General features: G+C 40.6%; 1 protein-coding gene across 1 annotated transcript in view; it reads left to right on the top strand.

Annotated features, from left to right (window-relative positions):
• The first annotated feature begins 769 nt into the window (after positions 1-769).
• The window catches only part of SEC61A2 (SEC61 translocon subunit alpha 2), a 16855-nt gene continuing 312 nt past the window's right edge, over positions 770-17312 (top strand). The window contains exons 1-11 of the mRNA XM_074167730.1: positions 770-776; positions 2102-2169; positions 6100-6165; positions 8029-8107; positions 11408-11539; positions 11687-11796; positions 12408-12561; positions 14328-14488; positions 15531-15728; positions 16360-16551; positions 16703-16779. Of these exons, the coding sequence (XP_074023831.1) occupies positions 770-776; positions 2102-2169; positions 6100-6165; positions 8029-8107; positions 11408-11539; positions 11687-11796; positions 12408-12561; positions 14328-14488; positions 15531-15728; positions 16360-16551; positions 16703-16779 (1244 nt within the window). The remainder of the gene's footprint in view (positions 777-2101; positions 2170-6099; positions 6166-8028; positions 8108-11407; positions 11540-11686; positions 11797-12407; positions 12562-14327; positions 14489-15530; positions 15729-16359; positions 16552-16702; positions 16780-17312) is intronic.

The raw sequence follows: 17312 nt of genomic DNA, 5'->3' as shown, positions 1-17312 counted from the left end.
TTTTAAATTATCATATACAAGTTCTGCAATAAATTGTGATAACCCCCAGTTTACAGATCGTTGTAACAGAGAGCTCTGAAGAGGGTTAGATACCTGTTTCAGCGACACCTGTTCTCAGTCCGGGTGCTCTTGTCGGCTTCGCTTCACCCGCAGACTTGTGCTTTTACCCAATTACCTGTGAAATTACCGCACCCCCTCATCCATATGGATTGGCGTACTAGTAAAACACACCGCTACCCAACTGCTAACCCTGCGCTTTTCCAACAGAGGAGATATTTGTCTCCTTTCACACAAAAATTACCAAAGAATGAGTTTTGGCCGTGTCAGAGTTGGGGGGGGGGGGGGGGGGGGGCCGTTCCCGCCCCCTGGGCCGCCTCAGCAACGCCTCAGCGACGGTCGTCGCTGAGGCGTTGCTGAGGCGGCCCGGGGGCGGGAACGGCCCCCCTCACGGCGCGCAGGGGATTGTGGGAGCGCGGCTGCCCGCCGCCAGCCTGATCCGCCCGGTAACAGCAGTCCTTCCCCGCCGCCGATCCCGTTCCCCTCACCTCGGAGGAGGGAACCGTTAAATAGGGTCGATGTGGCTTTTCCCCGCCGCTTTCGGTCGCTCCGTTCTCTTCAGGGAAGGGATAGTCGTCCTGAGCGATGCCTGCGCGATAGGGGGGATGGATGGGGGCCTTGAGGCCGGCGTCACGTGAGGGCGCCGGCCGGCGGCGGAGGGGAGCGGCGGTGACAGCGGCTGAGGGAGGCGGCCGGTCCCGCCGCCGCCGCCATGGGCAGTGAGTACGGACGGTGCCGTTCCGCGGCCCTGGCAATGGGGGAAGCCGCCCTGGGGAGTGGGGTCGGTGGCTGTGTGAGGGGAGGACGGGGTCGGTCGCCGGCCCGGCCCGCCTGAGGTGGCCGCCCGCCTGAGGTGCGGCACCGGGCAGGCCGGAGAGGCGGCGGCAGCGGGGCAGCCTTCTCCCGAGCAGGTTTCCCTTCTGCCGGGCGGTCGGTGGGACGAGTCACCGCTTTGTGCTGGGTTATTTCTCCCCCCCGACCCCGGCTTTAGTATTTTCACATGGGAGCCGTGCCGCCCAGAGAAGCAGTGGCTGCCCCATCCCTGGAGGTGTTCAAGGCCAGGCTGGATGGGGCTTTGAGCAACCTGGTCTAGTGAGAGGTGCCCCTGCCCGTGGCAGGGGGGTTGGAACTAGGTGATCTTTAAGGTCCCTTCCAACCCAAACCATTCTCTGAGTCTGTGCAGCAAGATGCATCTTCTGATGAGCTGTCTGAGGGCTTGGAATAAATAAAAGAGAAATATGTCATAGCAAAGTGTAAAAGTAAACATGACCTTTCAACCAAAATGTTACTGAACTTGGCTTGCAGTGTAATAAATGCCTTTTCTTGGAAGAGGTACTGATGATTGTTTTCTGTGGCTATCCAAATGTGTTGGGGCTGGGAATAATATGCAAGTTTTGGAGGATGAATTACCCACCAAGCATATGTGCTTTGAATTATAATTTTTTTCCCCAGAAAAAGAGCTCAAACCGTTGAGCTTTTCTGCATTTTTAAAGGAGAAAATGTGAAAACAGTTGTATCAAAAGTTAAAATAAAATCCCCCAAAGTTCTGATAAGAATGCGTTGCAGTGATTTAAAATATGATTTCTAAATGTTATTGAATTATTTTCTCAGCTAAATATTTCTGTAAAACACAAGATACTAATCTCTGTACAGATACTTTTTGGTGTCAGTATCCTTTGCTTCTATGTTAAACTAGCACAGACTGATACCGGGTCACTTATTTTTAGATGGAATACAATTTAGTTCAGTTCTGGTGCCACTTCTCATCTAAAATGGTTCCAGCTGTGGAAAAAAGAATGGGCCAAATGTGATTAGAATGAGAATTCTGTTTCACATTTTTGCCCCGTTTTCAACTGTTTTAAGAGGGCATTAGTTTTCAGGCATTGAATTAGAGTATGTGTTGATGAAATCACTTATAAAGTGCTACTTATGCTTTATTTTTTTGCCTAGAAGTTAAATAAAGTTGTATCAAGTTTTGTTAATTCATAAAAGTTCATTAATATGTTTTTGTCTCTTTTTGTGTGTGTGTGTTTTTCCGGAACAGTAAAATTTTTAGAAGTTATTAAGCCATTCTGTGCAGTGTTACCTGAAATCCAGAAACCGGAAAGAAAAGTGAGTGCCACATTATGTTCTTACTTTTATTGGATCACAAATAAGAGAATATTGTGATACTCGAGTCCACACTCCAATATAAATACATACAGTGGTCCTTAAAATAGGACATATTCTTTGGAGGAGAGGAATCCGTGTAAAGGTAAAAGATTACCATGATGACAAATTTTTAACAGCCTTCAAATAAGTTGTTCCACTTGGTAATTATGCTAACTAATTTTTAGAAAAATGACTCATGTCTAGACGAAGTTTGTTTAGTTTCAGCTCCATATGATTGACTATGTTTTAATATACTAGAACAGAGTTTTTAAGCTTTGGTTTGTTTGTTTGTTTGTTTTTCTCCTATGGATACCACTGTTGGCTTTGAGTACTGGTCACAGCTCTGGGCTTTGAGCTGTCTTACATATTGCTTTGAAAAGGCTTGTGCTGTACTTCAGGAACCACAAATTTAGTTCTTCCTTTCCCACAAAATATTTTCTCCTCCCATATCTGTGATTCACCTTGGTGAAGTGGGAAAGGGATCTGTGATATAGTTCAAGTAATTGCTCCCTGTTCACCTACTGGATGTGACACTTTTCTGTGTTCTGGAATCAGTGAGCTGAGTTCTTTACAGCTGATCACTCTGTTCCCCAAGCCCTAGAAACTCCTCGCATTTCTTGACACATTTTCTAGATTAAAATTAGTTAATTTCTACAGATTAGAGAGAGACCTGCTTGTCAAAAAAACCCCAAATGCCTCGTTTTTCACTTCCAAAACTCAAGCAAGCACATATCAACTAGGTGTCAAAGGTTCTAATTAGAGTAACCAATTTACCTAATATTTGTTGTCATGACTGGAATGAAAATTCCTTAAGAGCTAAATGTTGATTTTTATATTCTTAAAAGGAAATGCATAGCTGGGAACATGACACCATCCGAGAGAATCCTCTTTCGTTGATGAGAGATTCCTGAAGGTTAGGACTGGATGCAGAGATGTTTGTGCCAGTAACCATAGCTGAGCCTGCTGGATTGAATGGAGAAGATACAGTAAAAACTGCTGGTTATTCCCCTCTGGAACTGATTTTAAAAAGATAATCCCCTGATTATTTAAAAAGATATCCCCTCTTTGCTCCATCTGTCTTTCCTTGCTGCTTTCTGGCATCTTTCTCTCTTGGGACAGGTTTCTAAACTAATTATTTAGGTCAGACAAAGGCATCTTCAGAGCAGGAGTCTCCGTAGCCAGACCCTGTGCTAAGATTTGGATGCACCAGATCTGGGTGGAAGGTACTCACCTTTGTCTCTGCAGTGGTGAGCCTTAGTGCTATCTTCTGGTGCTGATTTATGGTGTATCTGTGATTAGTTGGTTACATCCATCCCATTTTTGTCTAGTGAGGTGGATGGGAAGAGGAAGCTAAAACAAGTCTACAGATACTGATGTTTCTGTAAAGCTCATTGAGAGTTGCAATTTTTCTATTGGGTTTTTTTTTCCTCCTCCCTTTCTGTTTGCCAGAGAGGAAGAGGGGGTTGATCCATCTGTGTCCTCCGTCAGTAGATGAAGGATGCCTAGAGAGGTGCTGAGATTCCTGTCCTCTCTACTTGGGTCACTTTGTCCTTAATGCTATCTAGGTCGCTGTCTCAGCAATGACTGTCGGTTGCCAGCTTTGTACAAATTTGAAGTGAAAATATAATTGGGAACATCTTTCCTAGACTGGAGAGCCCTTTAACCATTTTAACTTATGTTCCTTGCTTGTGTGTAGTTTATCAAGTGACCTAGGTCATTCAATATAACTGTAGTTCTTTGTTATTTATGGTTTTCTTGCCAGCTGTCACTGGCAGACATCATTAGTAATGGTTTTAGTGGGTTGGTTAAGGCCAGGACAAGAAATGAAGATAACAAAATAGAAAAGGAAATCTAATTTCTCTAAACTTATATTGATGGTTAAGTGAAGATGAAGTTTTGATTCATTTGGGTTCTCACCGAATCATTTTGCCATTATTGCATATGGGGGAAGTGGGCTTTTTCTGTCAGGAGGGAGTGTGTTGCTTTTGTGTTTTGGCCAACTTGATTAACAGAAGCAACTGCTACTTCTGTAGTTAGTAGTATCGGTTCCTATTTCCCTCATGTGCACAGATTTTCCTAAGTAGAACACACTGGTCAGAGCATCAAGAAGACGATGGTTAAGTCCCTTCATTTTCACAAGTTGTAAGAAAAATGTCAAAGGAATAAAATGTCCAATTGAATCTGATCAGATGATGAAATGTGCTGTCCCTGTGCTCGTTATCATTTGTGGCTGGCGTATTTTGGTACCAATCTGTATTTTGCTGTTCCTGGCATATGAGTTCCTTTTTCTTTTTTTTGTCTTTTTGAATCATAGGGACTGTTTTCCTTGTGAATAATTGCGATTTGAGTGATGCCGAATTTCTCTAGTGCTCATAATCACTGCAGTTAGAGAACCAGAGCAATTGTAGAGCTTGGCTGATGTTTCAGAAGCTAAGGCTAACTGTTGGGCTGCAGAGATATTTTGGTTAAGCGTTTTTCTTTTTAGAAGTCTGTACTTAAAATCTGAATTGTAGAATTCAAACAGCACTTGGCAAAGTGGGTCAGCACTGCATAAAGTCTAGCAGGAAAATACTGTTTGGATTTATTTGCTGCTGTCACTATGTTTCTTTTTGTAACTTTGTTCTGTAACTATTTTTGGCATCTGGCCTCTTTTTTAAGAGAGTGAGGCAGTATCAGTAAATAAATTTCTGACATTATTTTGCTTCTAAGTAAGTGCATGATTTAACTTATAAAGATATAGACTACTTCTGGGTTTTCTTTTGCTTGAGCAGCTGTGCTTCTGCATCGGTTTGTAATTTCTCATTTGTGGGTGTTCAGTACCTACAAAAACCAGGCACTAATCATTTTTCCTGTTAATTCTCTACAGGCAGATTCAGTGGTTGGAGGCAGAGAGCTATTTATTTCTGCTGTCTCCATCTTGCATGTTAGTTCATGTCACGTATTAGTAGCTGCTGTACTCTTGCCTACAGTGAACACACTTATCCTAATGTTTATGGTCCATGGAGGAGAGGTGGGAACTTGAACATAACACTGCATCTTAGCTCTCTCTGGTCACTCCAAGTGCATTGCTTTCTATCTCACGCTTTAAGTAATCCTCTGGTTCAGACCTAAATCTTGCGATTCTTCTCTTCTTGCACCTCGCACAAGTTACAGTTGCCTCAAATGTTGTGACCCTGAGATTCTCTTCAACATATTAGTGACTAATGATCATCGATCTGACCTTCTTTTTAAAGTAATATATAATCAACATCCATAAAAATATTTTGGAGGGAAAGAGTCTTTAAAAATTACTTTGCGGTCTGTGTCCATGAACGTAATGGTGAATGTAAGCTTCCTCTAACACTCTTTGAAGAACTTAATTCTAAATATTCTGATTTGCTATCCAAAACTCCTGGTTCTTCTGGTTTTTATCACTTGTCTTCCCAGCAGTTAAATCTCTTTAAAAACTTTATAGTGCTTTAGTTTAATAACTTCCAGCCTTACAAAACAGTGCCTGCAGTCTGTTGAAGCCTAGGGCACTAATCACTGAATAAAAGGTTTTTTCCGTTAATCTTTCACTGATACGTCCATGCTTTTAGCCATACTATTGCTTTTCTGTAAATACCCACTGTATTAGAATACTATATATAAAATATATTCTACTCACTGAATGTTGGCCACGCTGTCTGCCAGATCTCATATAAGTTTTCTTTGACTACACAAAAGCCCATGACTGACTGTCTCTCTAAAATCTGAAATAATATTAAAAATAAATTCTAGTCGGAAATGATGCCTTCTGGTTCAATATCTTTGCATTTAATTCTGAATGATATAGCATTTAGTACTAATGTGAGAGTACAGTGAAAATTCTACATACAGTGAACACATTTATCTCTTCAATCTGTTCTGTAGATCCAGTTCAGAGAGAAGGTACTATGGACGGCCATCACGCTCTTCATTTTCTTAGTATGCTGCCAGGTAGGTGCTGATGTTTTCTGTGTTTCACAAATGGTGCGTTCTGCACATATCAAATGGAACGCTAAAAGCATGAGAAGTTTGGGTTTCATGTGGACCTGCCAGTTTCAGTTATGCATTTTGATGGTTAAGTATTTTAAAGCTCGCTTAAAGAAACCTGATTCTCTGAAATACTCTTTATTATTGATTGTATATGTTTTCAGAAACTTATGCTTTCTATTTAGTCTAAAATTCCTAATGTTTTTTCTTGTTATATGAAAGGTCCTCTCAAATGATGATACTGGCTGCAGGGTAAGCGGCCAAGCTAATTACTCACTGAGTGGTCTAAACAAAATGAGCAATACTATGCATTCTTTACCCTCTGTTTATAGCTAAATTTAAATTTTAGCAGTAACAAGTGTGAAAGTGAAATAAAGTGACTATTTTTACCTGGTTCCTCTTGAACAAGCTGATGGGTTGTAAAGATTGCAGAAAAGTGTTTCTGAGGTCTTAAGTTGACATTGGTTTTTTTTGTGAATATACTGACGAAAATGTTAGCTAAAACCTCCTCCAAAACACAGGTCTTTGTAAACATTTACGTGATCTTTATTACTCACAGTTGCAGGAGTTCCTGGAACCTGTAGATGGGTTGTAAACAGATAGTGATTTTGGTTTTTTTTTTTTAAAGAATACTTAGATATTGCAGAAAATAAGAATCCGTGTATTACTTGATAGATACTTTTTAGAACTTGTAGACCTTTTAAAAGATTTAAAATGAACCGTACATCTTCAGAATCAGGCTTTTTAGGTTGTATGTATTAACTTACCCATTCCAGACTCTGGAATTTTTGTTTACAACTCTGAAGGGCTTTTGAAAGGCTAAAACCTAGCTCTTGTACCTACCTGTTTTTTTGGAAGGAGGAGGTGGGAATGATACTAGACTAGAAGAACATGTAGTTAATCCGTGTTTCCTATCTGCTGGGTAAGTGCATAATTAAGATTTTGAGTCTGTACAAAAGATTGTAGGAGTTGAATAAGGAAATCAGATGATGCAGACTAGAGTTTTAAGGAATTAATCTATAAGATTGTCTGGATTCCTAGTGTACTCTTTCTGTGATCAAGAAGAATTTCAAAGAGCTCAAAATCCCTCAGTATTGACATATAGAATACTGGAAGTTTTGTATAAACTTGGCTAACTTTGATAATTCCATATGGGATATTTTAAAACATATTCCTAACTGTAGAATTTGAGTATTTGAACATGTTGGAGGAAGATATTTACATTGTAGTTCATGCTTTATCTTTAATTTGTACTGAAAAGAAATTCTGCTTAGGACTGCTTAAAAAAAACCCAAAAAACCCTGCTTTCTTCTATCTTCTCAAAGATGTTTTGCTACTGTTTTCTCTTGGTTTTTTTTTAAAACAAAATATCTGCAAAAATTTTGGTGACATAAGTAATGAAATATCATCTAATATTTTTTCCTCGTTCTGTTAATGATTTGTGGTGAGTAACCTATTAATTTTACGCTCTTTCATTTCTTTTGGGGAGTAGTTGTACTCCAGAGTCGCGTATGTCAGGCATTTACATCTTCAGCTTCAGTAATCTGGTTTGTGTGCGCTGACTCTTCTTTTAGGGGTTTCTGCTTTTTCCTGTAGAAGGGTCTTAGTTCACATAGTTTAATCCTCTGAGTCATACCCCAGTTGGAGGATTAAAATAGACAGTGTCAGTATTTTCGTTATTGTGTGCTCTGGTTTAATTAAAAAAAAAAAAAAAAAGGAATAAATTATATTAAACAATATAACAGCTGAATCATTACACGTTGAGATTTTTGGATTAATGGAGGCTCTCTTTGTATATCTGCTTAATACCTCTGTGCACTTTGACAGATACCTTTGTTTGGAATCATGTCATCGGATTCTGCAGATCCCTTCTATTGGATGCGAGTCATTCTTGCGTCAAACAGAGGTTAGTAGATTATTTCCTTTCTCTCTCTTTTGTAGTGGTATAAACAGACCAAGAGAAAAACAGTTGGCTGTTAAATTTCGTACAACTCAGATGTCACGTTGGAACACTATGTAAAGTTTCTTAATGCAGATGTAAGGAAGATTGACTGACACTTGAGGAGTATTTCACCTTAGGAATGGGGTTTCCTTTGACGTGCAGATGAGATTAACCTTGATTCTCAAGTTTAAGGACGATTCTGTTTCAAATTGTAGAGCGGTCTCTTCCTGATTAATACATGGGACAGGGAATGTTCTGCCCCACCACTTAACGAACAGCACTAACGTGCAGCATGAGTGTGTTGAGCAGAAAATACCTTATGTGTGCAGGTCAGTTATGCCTCATAGTATTTCGGGAACAGTACAGGTGAGTAATTTTATAGGTGCAAAAGCTGAGGGCGGAGATGGTTAGGGTTATAGTTTAGCACAGCCAAACTAACTTTAGAATTAGATGAGTGGATCCTAACCAAATGTATAAGAAGAATTAAACTAAAGCTAGAAGTCTAAAACTTAAGGTGCATGACTCTAAGTGAGGACACTGACCTCATCTGTATCTTGGAAAACTGGCTGCAAGTAAGCAAATCAGTAGAACCCTGTAATATGAAGGTACTAATTATTTAGGAATGGCAAATTTTGTCACACCGTTGAAAATAATCAATTAAGGTGAATAAGTTATCTGTTTCAAACTGTCCTGCAGAATTTGCATATAAAATTCTGTGTCTCGCTAGCAGCACATGATACTAAATATGCTGTCCACTACCCAGACAGAATGGTAGCAGTGGCCAAGAAAGGACTAGAGAGAACGCGAAGGCAACAAAAAGCAGGAGTGGGAAAGTTAATTTTCGCCTAAGTAAACTGACAGATGTCATTGGAGGATGTGAGGTAAAGGCTAAAGTTCTTGACATCCTAATTTTCTTTCTGTTGGGGAAGCAGACATTTCCGTGAGAGGTGATGTAATATTTAACATGGTACTGAACAGTGTATAGACTGTAGCATCCAAGTATGAAAGAACCACATTAAAATAATGACTTTAATGCTTTCACATTTTACAGTTTGGTAGCAGGGAAAAGAGAAAAAAAATTTAGAAGAAGAATTGTGTAATAATGCTTAAAATTTTTAAAAGTTAGAACTGAAATGAAGACTCTGGTAGTTAGGCAGAAATGAAAAAAAGACTCCAGACAAGAGGGGAAGTGCTCAAAAAATCTTCCCTAAATTCAGATTACGTATTAAAGGCTCTTCAGGAAATTAAGCTATCGTAGAATAAGAGGGAAGACCTAATGGCTTAAGAACTGGTTGAAAAAATCAGAAGAAATGTCTGTACAAATCTGTAAGGTGCCACAAAATGAATATTGCACGTGGTTCTAATCTACCATGCCACACAGGATACAGTGGAGCTAAAAAAACACTCAGGAAAAGGCACCAGGGAAAGATATTAATAGGTGGATATTAATAGATATTAATCTATAGAAAGAGATCCTAAAAAAATAAGGATTCCTTGCCATGAAATATGCATATGCCAAATGTCTTTTAAGTCTTCATCTCTGGAAAAAAGGGGATAGGGAATGCGCAGTCACTTTTCCTTTACACTGTAAGACGGAAGGGGCAGCCAATGGTATTATTAAGCAGCACCTGTAACTCAAGGTTTCTGCATAAATGATTGATACATGGGAAAAGGGAAATACAGAGTGATACTTCCCCCAAAGAAGGGCTCCTTTCAGAGCTGAGGTGTGAGGACAGATCATTTCCTAGGCTGAGCAGCTGTGGGTACACTGTTTCTGCTGCTTGGCATCTTCCCTATGACCTTACAGGCCGTGCCTCCCCTGTCACTGGTTCTTGTTGAGACTTTACAAGTCCTCAGTGGCTAAATGGTTTATTAATAGTTCTCTTGGTAAGTTTATGATGGAACACTGCTACACCTGAGAGCAGAGCTGCACTGAAATGTAACAGAATTGGAAAGGATTGTAAGCTGATTCTCTTTTGAATCTCCCTGGTGGATATTGTGACTTAACGTCAGAAAAATTGTGCATTATTTATGTCCCTTGACTGACCATGTAAAAGATGGTGACGAAGTAATTTAATGTGGCCTAATTGAATATTAAACTTGTGAAATGTGTCCTTACCCAAACATTTTTTTCTTTAAGGTTCCAACTTGAGAAATGTAGAAAGTTTGATCACCTGGTAGTTCTAGTTTCTTAATTTTCATCCAGATTTTCAGCATTTTGGGTTTTTTTAAGTTTTCAGTATCTTCAGCTAGGAGAAATTTTTCACGTATTGGCTGAAGGACAATTTAAATATCAAAAAGTAATCTCTTTATAATGCTGTGGCTCCAAAAGGGGGATGTGGAAGAGTGTTTCTCTGTTGAGGTGGGAGAGCATATTGTACAGGCAAGAGGCGGGCTGTTTTCTTGAGTTTAATTGCTTTGTGTATGTTCCGTTCTGCTCCCGCACCTCGTTACAATGTAACTCCAGCAGTTGCCAGTACTTGAACAAGACCTTGCTGAGAATATTTCTAAATTAGAATATCAGGTAGTAGTTCTGGTGTTTCAGGTGCATCAGCGTGAGGATGAAAGCAAAGGGAGCGGTGCCCCAGACTGGGAGCGAAAAGGAGGCAGGTTTTCTGGAATATACACTTAGGCACTGCAGCAGAGGTGGTTTATGAAGTTAAATCGCCCTGTTTGAGTCATGTACAGTTGGGAGTTGATACCTTGGTGACATTGCACCAGTAGATGAGTTGGCAGAGTACAGCATCTTAATGATGTGTTTGTTTTGTTAAGAACTAGTTTAATCCTAAACTTCGGTGCTCTTAAATGGAGTCCAAGAGCGGTGTGACCAGCAGCATCTTTCTTGTGGTTTTCAAAATTAAACTTCTGGAAAACTTGACAGTTGAAGCACTGACAAGAGTAAACAACCAGGGAGAAGATGCTTTCCAGTGAAAGGTTCCTTGATAGAATATGCCAAAAAGCTGAGCTTCAGTGTGTGTTGACCTTTAGTGTTCACATGGTTTCACAAAAATATTAGAAGTGAAAAGCTACACAGGTTTTTCATGCTGCCTTCAAAACTACAGATTTTAACACAGCAGCCTTCTTTTGTGAGGAGATAACGGTCTTTGTTTTGATCATACCTGTACTGGGTTATACGTGTTTGAAGAGTTATGAAAAAGGTTCCTTATAGGTCAGAAACCTTTCAACAGACCTAGTATCTTCAGAGTCTGATTCTTTAGGAGAGATGCTTGAGTGGCAATGGTATTAATTTTTCTTCCCGTTCAGGTACTTTGATGGAATTAGGTATCTCACCCATTGTGACGTCTGGTTTGATCATGCAGCTGCTTGCTGGAGCGAAGATCATTGAAGTTGGGGATACTCCAAAAGACAGAGCCTTGTTCAATGGAGCTCAGAAATGTAAGCGCTGTTCCGATTAAAAATTAATAAGAGTGATTTGATTCTTGGGAAAGCGGCCTGCCTAAGTGATACTAGATGTGAGATTTCTTTGGTAGGAGATTTCAGCAGATTTTTTTTTTAAAGGATTTGCTTTCTCTCTTGTTTTAGTATTTGGGATGATTATTACCATTGGGCAAGCCATTGTGTATGTTATGACTGGAATGTATGGAGATCCTGCTGAAATGGGTGCTGGAATTTGTCTTCTTATTATAATTCAGGTTCGTAATGAGCTATTTTGTGTGTAACTGAGCCTGGTTAGATACAGTATAGCTGGAAGGAAAAATCTTTCTGTGTCTGGTTGCCTTTTATTTATTTATTTTGAATGCCGTAAGGCATCATCCTTTATATCTGTCTGTCTATATACGAGAAATTCTAAATATTCCATACAGGAGGAGAAAGCTGGGATAGGTAATATCATAAATGTTTCAGATAGGAGAGGCTATTTGATTCAAAATATAGGAATTGGTAGACTTTGAAAGCAGTAGCTGCTGTTCGGTACTGTGGTGGACTTCTCAGTAAAGGGCACGGATGCAGCTTTGAGACCTTATCCTGTAGAGCAAAGCAGTTAAATGCACGAACTTAGTAAATAACTTCTTTTCAAAGTACTGTGTTTGCTAGCATCAGTGTTGAACAGTCACAGGGATCATTGCCAGGTGAGGTGCGCAGGCGTTTGTACGTGAGAGGGCACAAATACTGCATGAGTGATATTTAGATTAAAAACTTAATGATCACTCTCCAACGTCATGAAAATATCGAAGCAGGGAATTATTACATGATTCTTGACTTGATTTATTCTTGTTTCTGCTCAGTTTTGTATCTTTTCCCGCAGCTGTTTGTTGCTGGTTTGATTGTGCTGCTGTTAGATGAGTTGCTCCAGAAAGGTTACGGCTTGGGGTCTGGTATTTCCCTGTTTATAGCTACCAATATCTGCGAAACCATTGTCTGGAAGGCTTTCAGTCCCACTACCATCAACACTGGCAGAGGTACGGCTGCAATTACAGTTAGTGATAACGTGTTCCAGGGGATGTATACACATAAACTATCAGATGATTTTCAGATGGCTCTTAAAACAATGTTTTAATGTGTAATGATTAGCTTCTAAAGTCAATTGTCCGACATTAAAGATGAAAATGTTTTCTGACTACCGTGAAGGTTAATAACCTACAAGTTTGCCTTTGCTGATGTGAATGGCAGTAGTTAAAATGGGATTTGAGGCCCCTTGACTGAAGATTTTTGGATTTCCAAACCGAAATAGTCTTGTTTTAGCATCATTTAGTCCATAGACATACAGAAAATAAGGAATTCTCTATGTTCAGAGGAGTTGTTTATGGTCCAACTGTTGTTTGTGGCTACAAGATACTTTTACAGTTGGTGCCTTCAAATTATTTTCAGCTAGTTTGGTTCTTCAGAGACTTCTATCTCTTAATTCCTCAGCCAATCTTTGACAACATCTGGTTGTCTCCTAGAAATACCAAGTTTAGACACAGCCTGTTTGCATCAAGAAGTTAACTAGTTTAATGCATACATTAAAAATCCTGAGCCATGTTTTCAGTTTGCTTTCATTTTCACCTGATTTATAGTAGTTCTGTCTGTTGCATTGTTGTTGAGACCTGGACAGGCTGGAGAGCTGGGCAAGGAAGAACCTCATGAGGTTCAACAGGGAAAAGTGTAGGGTCCTGCACCTGGGGAAGAAGGATGTCAGGCACCAGTACAGGAGTCAAGTTCCGAAGAGAAAGATCTGGGGGTCCTGGTAGACAGCAAAATGACAATGAGCAAGCAGTGTGCTCTTGTGGCCAGGAAGGCCAATGGAATCCTGGGCTGCATAGGGAAGAGTGTGGCTAGTAGGTCAAGGGAAGTCATTCTCCCCCTCTACTCTGCACTGGTGAGGCCACAACTGGAATACTGCATCCAGTTCTGGGCTCCCCAATTCAAGAGGGATAGGGAACTACTGGAAAGAGTCCAACGAAGGGCAACGAGGAAGATTCAAGGATTGGAGCATCTCCCTTATGAAGAAAGGCTGAGAGAGCTGGGACTCTTTAGCCTGGAGAAGAGAAGGCTGAGGGGAGACCTTATCAATGCTTATAAGTATCTGAAGGGTGGGTTGAAGGAGGAGGGAGCCAGACTCTTTTCAGTGGTTGCCAGTGAGAGGACGAGGAGCAACGGGCACAAGCTGGAACATAGGAGGTTCCACTCAAATATGAGAAAAAACTTCTTCACGGTGAGGGTGACAGAGCCCTGGAACAGGCTGCCCAGGGAGGTTGTGGAGTCCCCTTCTCTGGAGATTTTCAAGACCCGCCTGGATGCAGTCCTGAGTAACATGCTCTGACATGCTCTGGGCAATCCTGCTTCAGCAGGGGAGTTGGACTAGATGATCTCTATGGTCCCTTCCAACTCTAAAAATTCAGTGAAATTCAGTGAAATTTTATTACTGCTTTTCTAAAGCTATTTTTAGAATACAATAGACTATAAGCTATTTTTCTCCTCCTTCCTTCCAATCAATCTCCTGCCAACAGAAAGAAAGAAAAAGAGTATTTTTTTGCCTTTTTTTTTAACCTTGTTTATTCTACGTTCTGTAAGCTAAACTGGAATCCTGTATTGTGATATATTTGTTATAATAGATTTTATTTCCTATCGTATCTGATTTTTTTATGTTCCACTTTTAAACTTTCCAAAAGAAAGATTTTTTTTTTTTTTTTAAATGTTTTAAATTTACAGTTTGACATTTCTTTTACTTGTTTGCATCATGCAGGAACAGAGTTTGAGGGTGCTGTGATTGCATTATTTCATCTTCTGGCTACACGAACCGACAAAGTCCGGGCTTTGCGGGAGGCTTTTTACCGACAGAATTTGCCCAATCTCATGAATCTGATCGCTACAGTATTTGTATTCGCTGTAGTCATATATTTTCAGGTAAAAAGAGGAATTCCTCAAAGCAGCTGTGCAACTGCCCAGGTAGAAGCGTGTAGACCCTACGCACTGCGGTGACTGTGAAAAAATGCAGAAGTTAAACTAGAGTAACGGAAGTAGCTCAGCTTTGAGTAAGGAACTCTTTCAGTATTTAGTAACGTAGCTCTGTGACAGTACAGCTGCTCAGTGTTAGAGCCAGATGTGCTCAGTGATGTAATCTCACATTCATTAAATGCCGCACGCGCTGGGAGAGTATTTTTAATAAAAATGGATTCTGGAACCGCAGCGCTGCTGTCACACAAATAATATACTTGATATTCGTAGTTGAGTTAAGAGGATACCTTTGGGTAGAGCTAAAGAATGTTGCTTCTTTAGGGTTGTGCATGATACAGATTTATTTTAGAAAACAACTGTGTAATTAATGCGTAACTTACTGGTTTTTACCTAATTTTCTTGAAATACTTAGTATTGCTTTTTAAATCTAAGTATTTACTAAAATGGGCACTAAAGAAGGTTCATAAGGTGATATTTTTTTTAAAAAAAAAAATCTTTTTCATGGGTGTGGCTAAAATGTGATTTTTTTTATTATTATTATTTTAAGCTGTTGAGTCAGAGTGCTGGCAAAAAAAATGGAATTATCTGGTTTTCAAGTCCATGTGTTTTTTCTTGGGTCTACTCAGCTGGGAGCCTGCCCCAGAAACCAGGCACCTGGGCTTACTACACAAAAACTGGCTGGTTAATTTAAAAGCCATTAAAGGTTTTTATCGAACCCTATGCTATAAAGTGTATTTTAAAGGTATATAATTTAGCAGATGAGAGAGAATATTTATGTAAAAAGAATGTAATGCAACTAAGCAGGAACCCTTATAAATCCTTAAAGTTTGTAATTCAGACTGTAGCAGAAAGCCTTTGGGTTTTACTGTCTCAGACCTTGCGCTCCTGGTTTATCTTGCAAAAACTCCTTGGTCAGGAATCGCTTTTAGGCATCCTGGGAATACCTTCTGCCTTGGGAATAAACCTGGTGCTTTTGTGTTCTTTCCCGTAGGGATTTCGTGTTGATTTACCTATCAAGTCTGCCCGCTACCGGGGGCAGTACAGCAGCTACCCCATCAAGCTCTTCTATACCTCCAACATCCCCATCATCCTGCAGTCTGCCTTAGTTTCCAACCTCTACGTTATTTCCCAGATGTTGTCTGTTCGGTTTAGCGGCAACTTCTTGGTGAACTTACTAGGACAGTGGGCGGTTAAGTATCGTACTGCTTTTTAAACTGCATAAATTCATTTCTGTGTATTATTTCATTGTGAAACTCTGGTATTTATGAGGAGAGGCTGAGGGAGCTGGGGTTGTTCAGCCTGGAGAAAAGGAGGCTGAGGAGAGACCTTATCGCTCTCTGCAACTCCCTGAAAGGAGGGTGTAGAGAGGCGGGTGTCGGTCTCTTCTCCCAAGTCACAAGCGAAAGGACAAGAGGAAACGGCCTGCAGTTGCTCCAGGGGAGGTTCAGATTGGATATTAGGAAAAATTTTTACACTGAAAGGGTTATTAAGCATTGGAATGGGCTGCCCAGGGAAGTGGTTGAGGCACCATCCCTGGAGGTATTTAAAAGACGGGCTGACATCGTGCTTAGTGACATGGTTTAGTGATGGTTTTTATCAGAGTTCGGTTGATGGTTGGACCAGGTGATCTTAAAGGTCCCTTCCAACCTAGACAATTCTATGATTCTATTCAACCAGGAGAAAACGGGAATACTTACTTTCTAACATTTGTATATAAAAGCTGTTTTAAACGTTGAAGAGGAATTCCTCTGTAAATACAAGATAGGAATGTGAGAGATCTGTGAGAAATAACTAATTGCCTTTTTCTTCCCCTCTCACAGGATGTCAGTGGCGGTGGCCCTGCTCGCTCTTACCCCGTTGGTGGCCTGTGCTACTACTTGTCCCCTCCAGAATCCATGGGTGCAATATTTGAGGATCCTGTCCATGTAATAGTTTATATCATATTTATGTTGGGATCCTGTGCGTTCTTCTCAAAGACTTGGATTGAGGTGTCTGGCTCATCAGCAAAAGACGTAGGTGTTCTGATAAACGTGCCTAAATGTTCTCAAACGCTGCCCTTAATTAAGAGCTGACTGGTTCCTAACTAATCAGTTCTCACTCTGACTAAATAGCGGGTGACTGTGAAACACGGCAGCAGTTTTCATAAAATGCTGGGTTTTGCAGGTTGCCAAGCAACTCAAAGAGCAGCAAATGGTGATGAGAGGCCACAGGGATACCTCCATGGTTCACGAGCTGAACAGGTAAGGGAAGGCTGACTCCCGGCGGTGCCACCGTACTGGGGGTTGGGAGTGCTGGGGAGGTGTCAAACGCAGCGGATGTTCTCAGAAAAATCTGAGACCCGTTTCCACCGCAAATATCGAGATTCCTCCCATTCAGCTGTCGCCTTTCCTAGGAACGCAGATGTTTACAGCAGTAGGTAAGAGATAACTGGCAGAGTCTTTTCTTTAAGTGGCGCAATGAAGAAATTTGGGCTGAATCCCCTCCATGTCTGTAAAAGGAAGATACCTTGATTTTCACAGGTGTTTAATTTACCGTTACTGAACTAAGATGACACTACAAAAGCGGTATTTTATGCAGTATGCAAAGCCTGCCAGATCTATATTGAAAGGTAGATTCATCCCTACGTATTTAAGTCAAAGCAGTTCTTCTTGGTCCTGCGGAGGTTACAGAGCATGCATATGTATAAAATTGTTATGCTTTGAAATGTGAAGCTTTGCAATGCGCTCAGTCTCCACAGCTTCAGTCAGCTGGTCTTCTCGTAGTTTGCACCAAG

The sequence above is a fragment of the Numenius arquata genome, chromosome 2 (assembly GCF_964106895.1).
Source record: "Numenius arquata chromosome 2, bNumArq3.hap1.1, whole genome shotgun sequence".
Lineage (NCBI taxonomy): Eukaryota > Metazoa > Chordata > Aves > Charadriiformes > Scolopacidae > Numenius > Numenius arquata.
The sequence above is the reverse complement of the archived record's forward strand: the minus strand, read 5'-3'. Positions and strand labels throughout refer to the sequence as shown.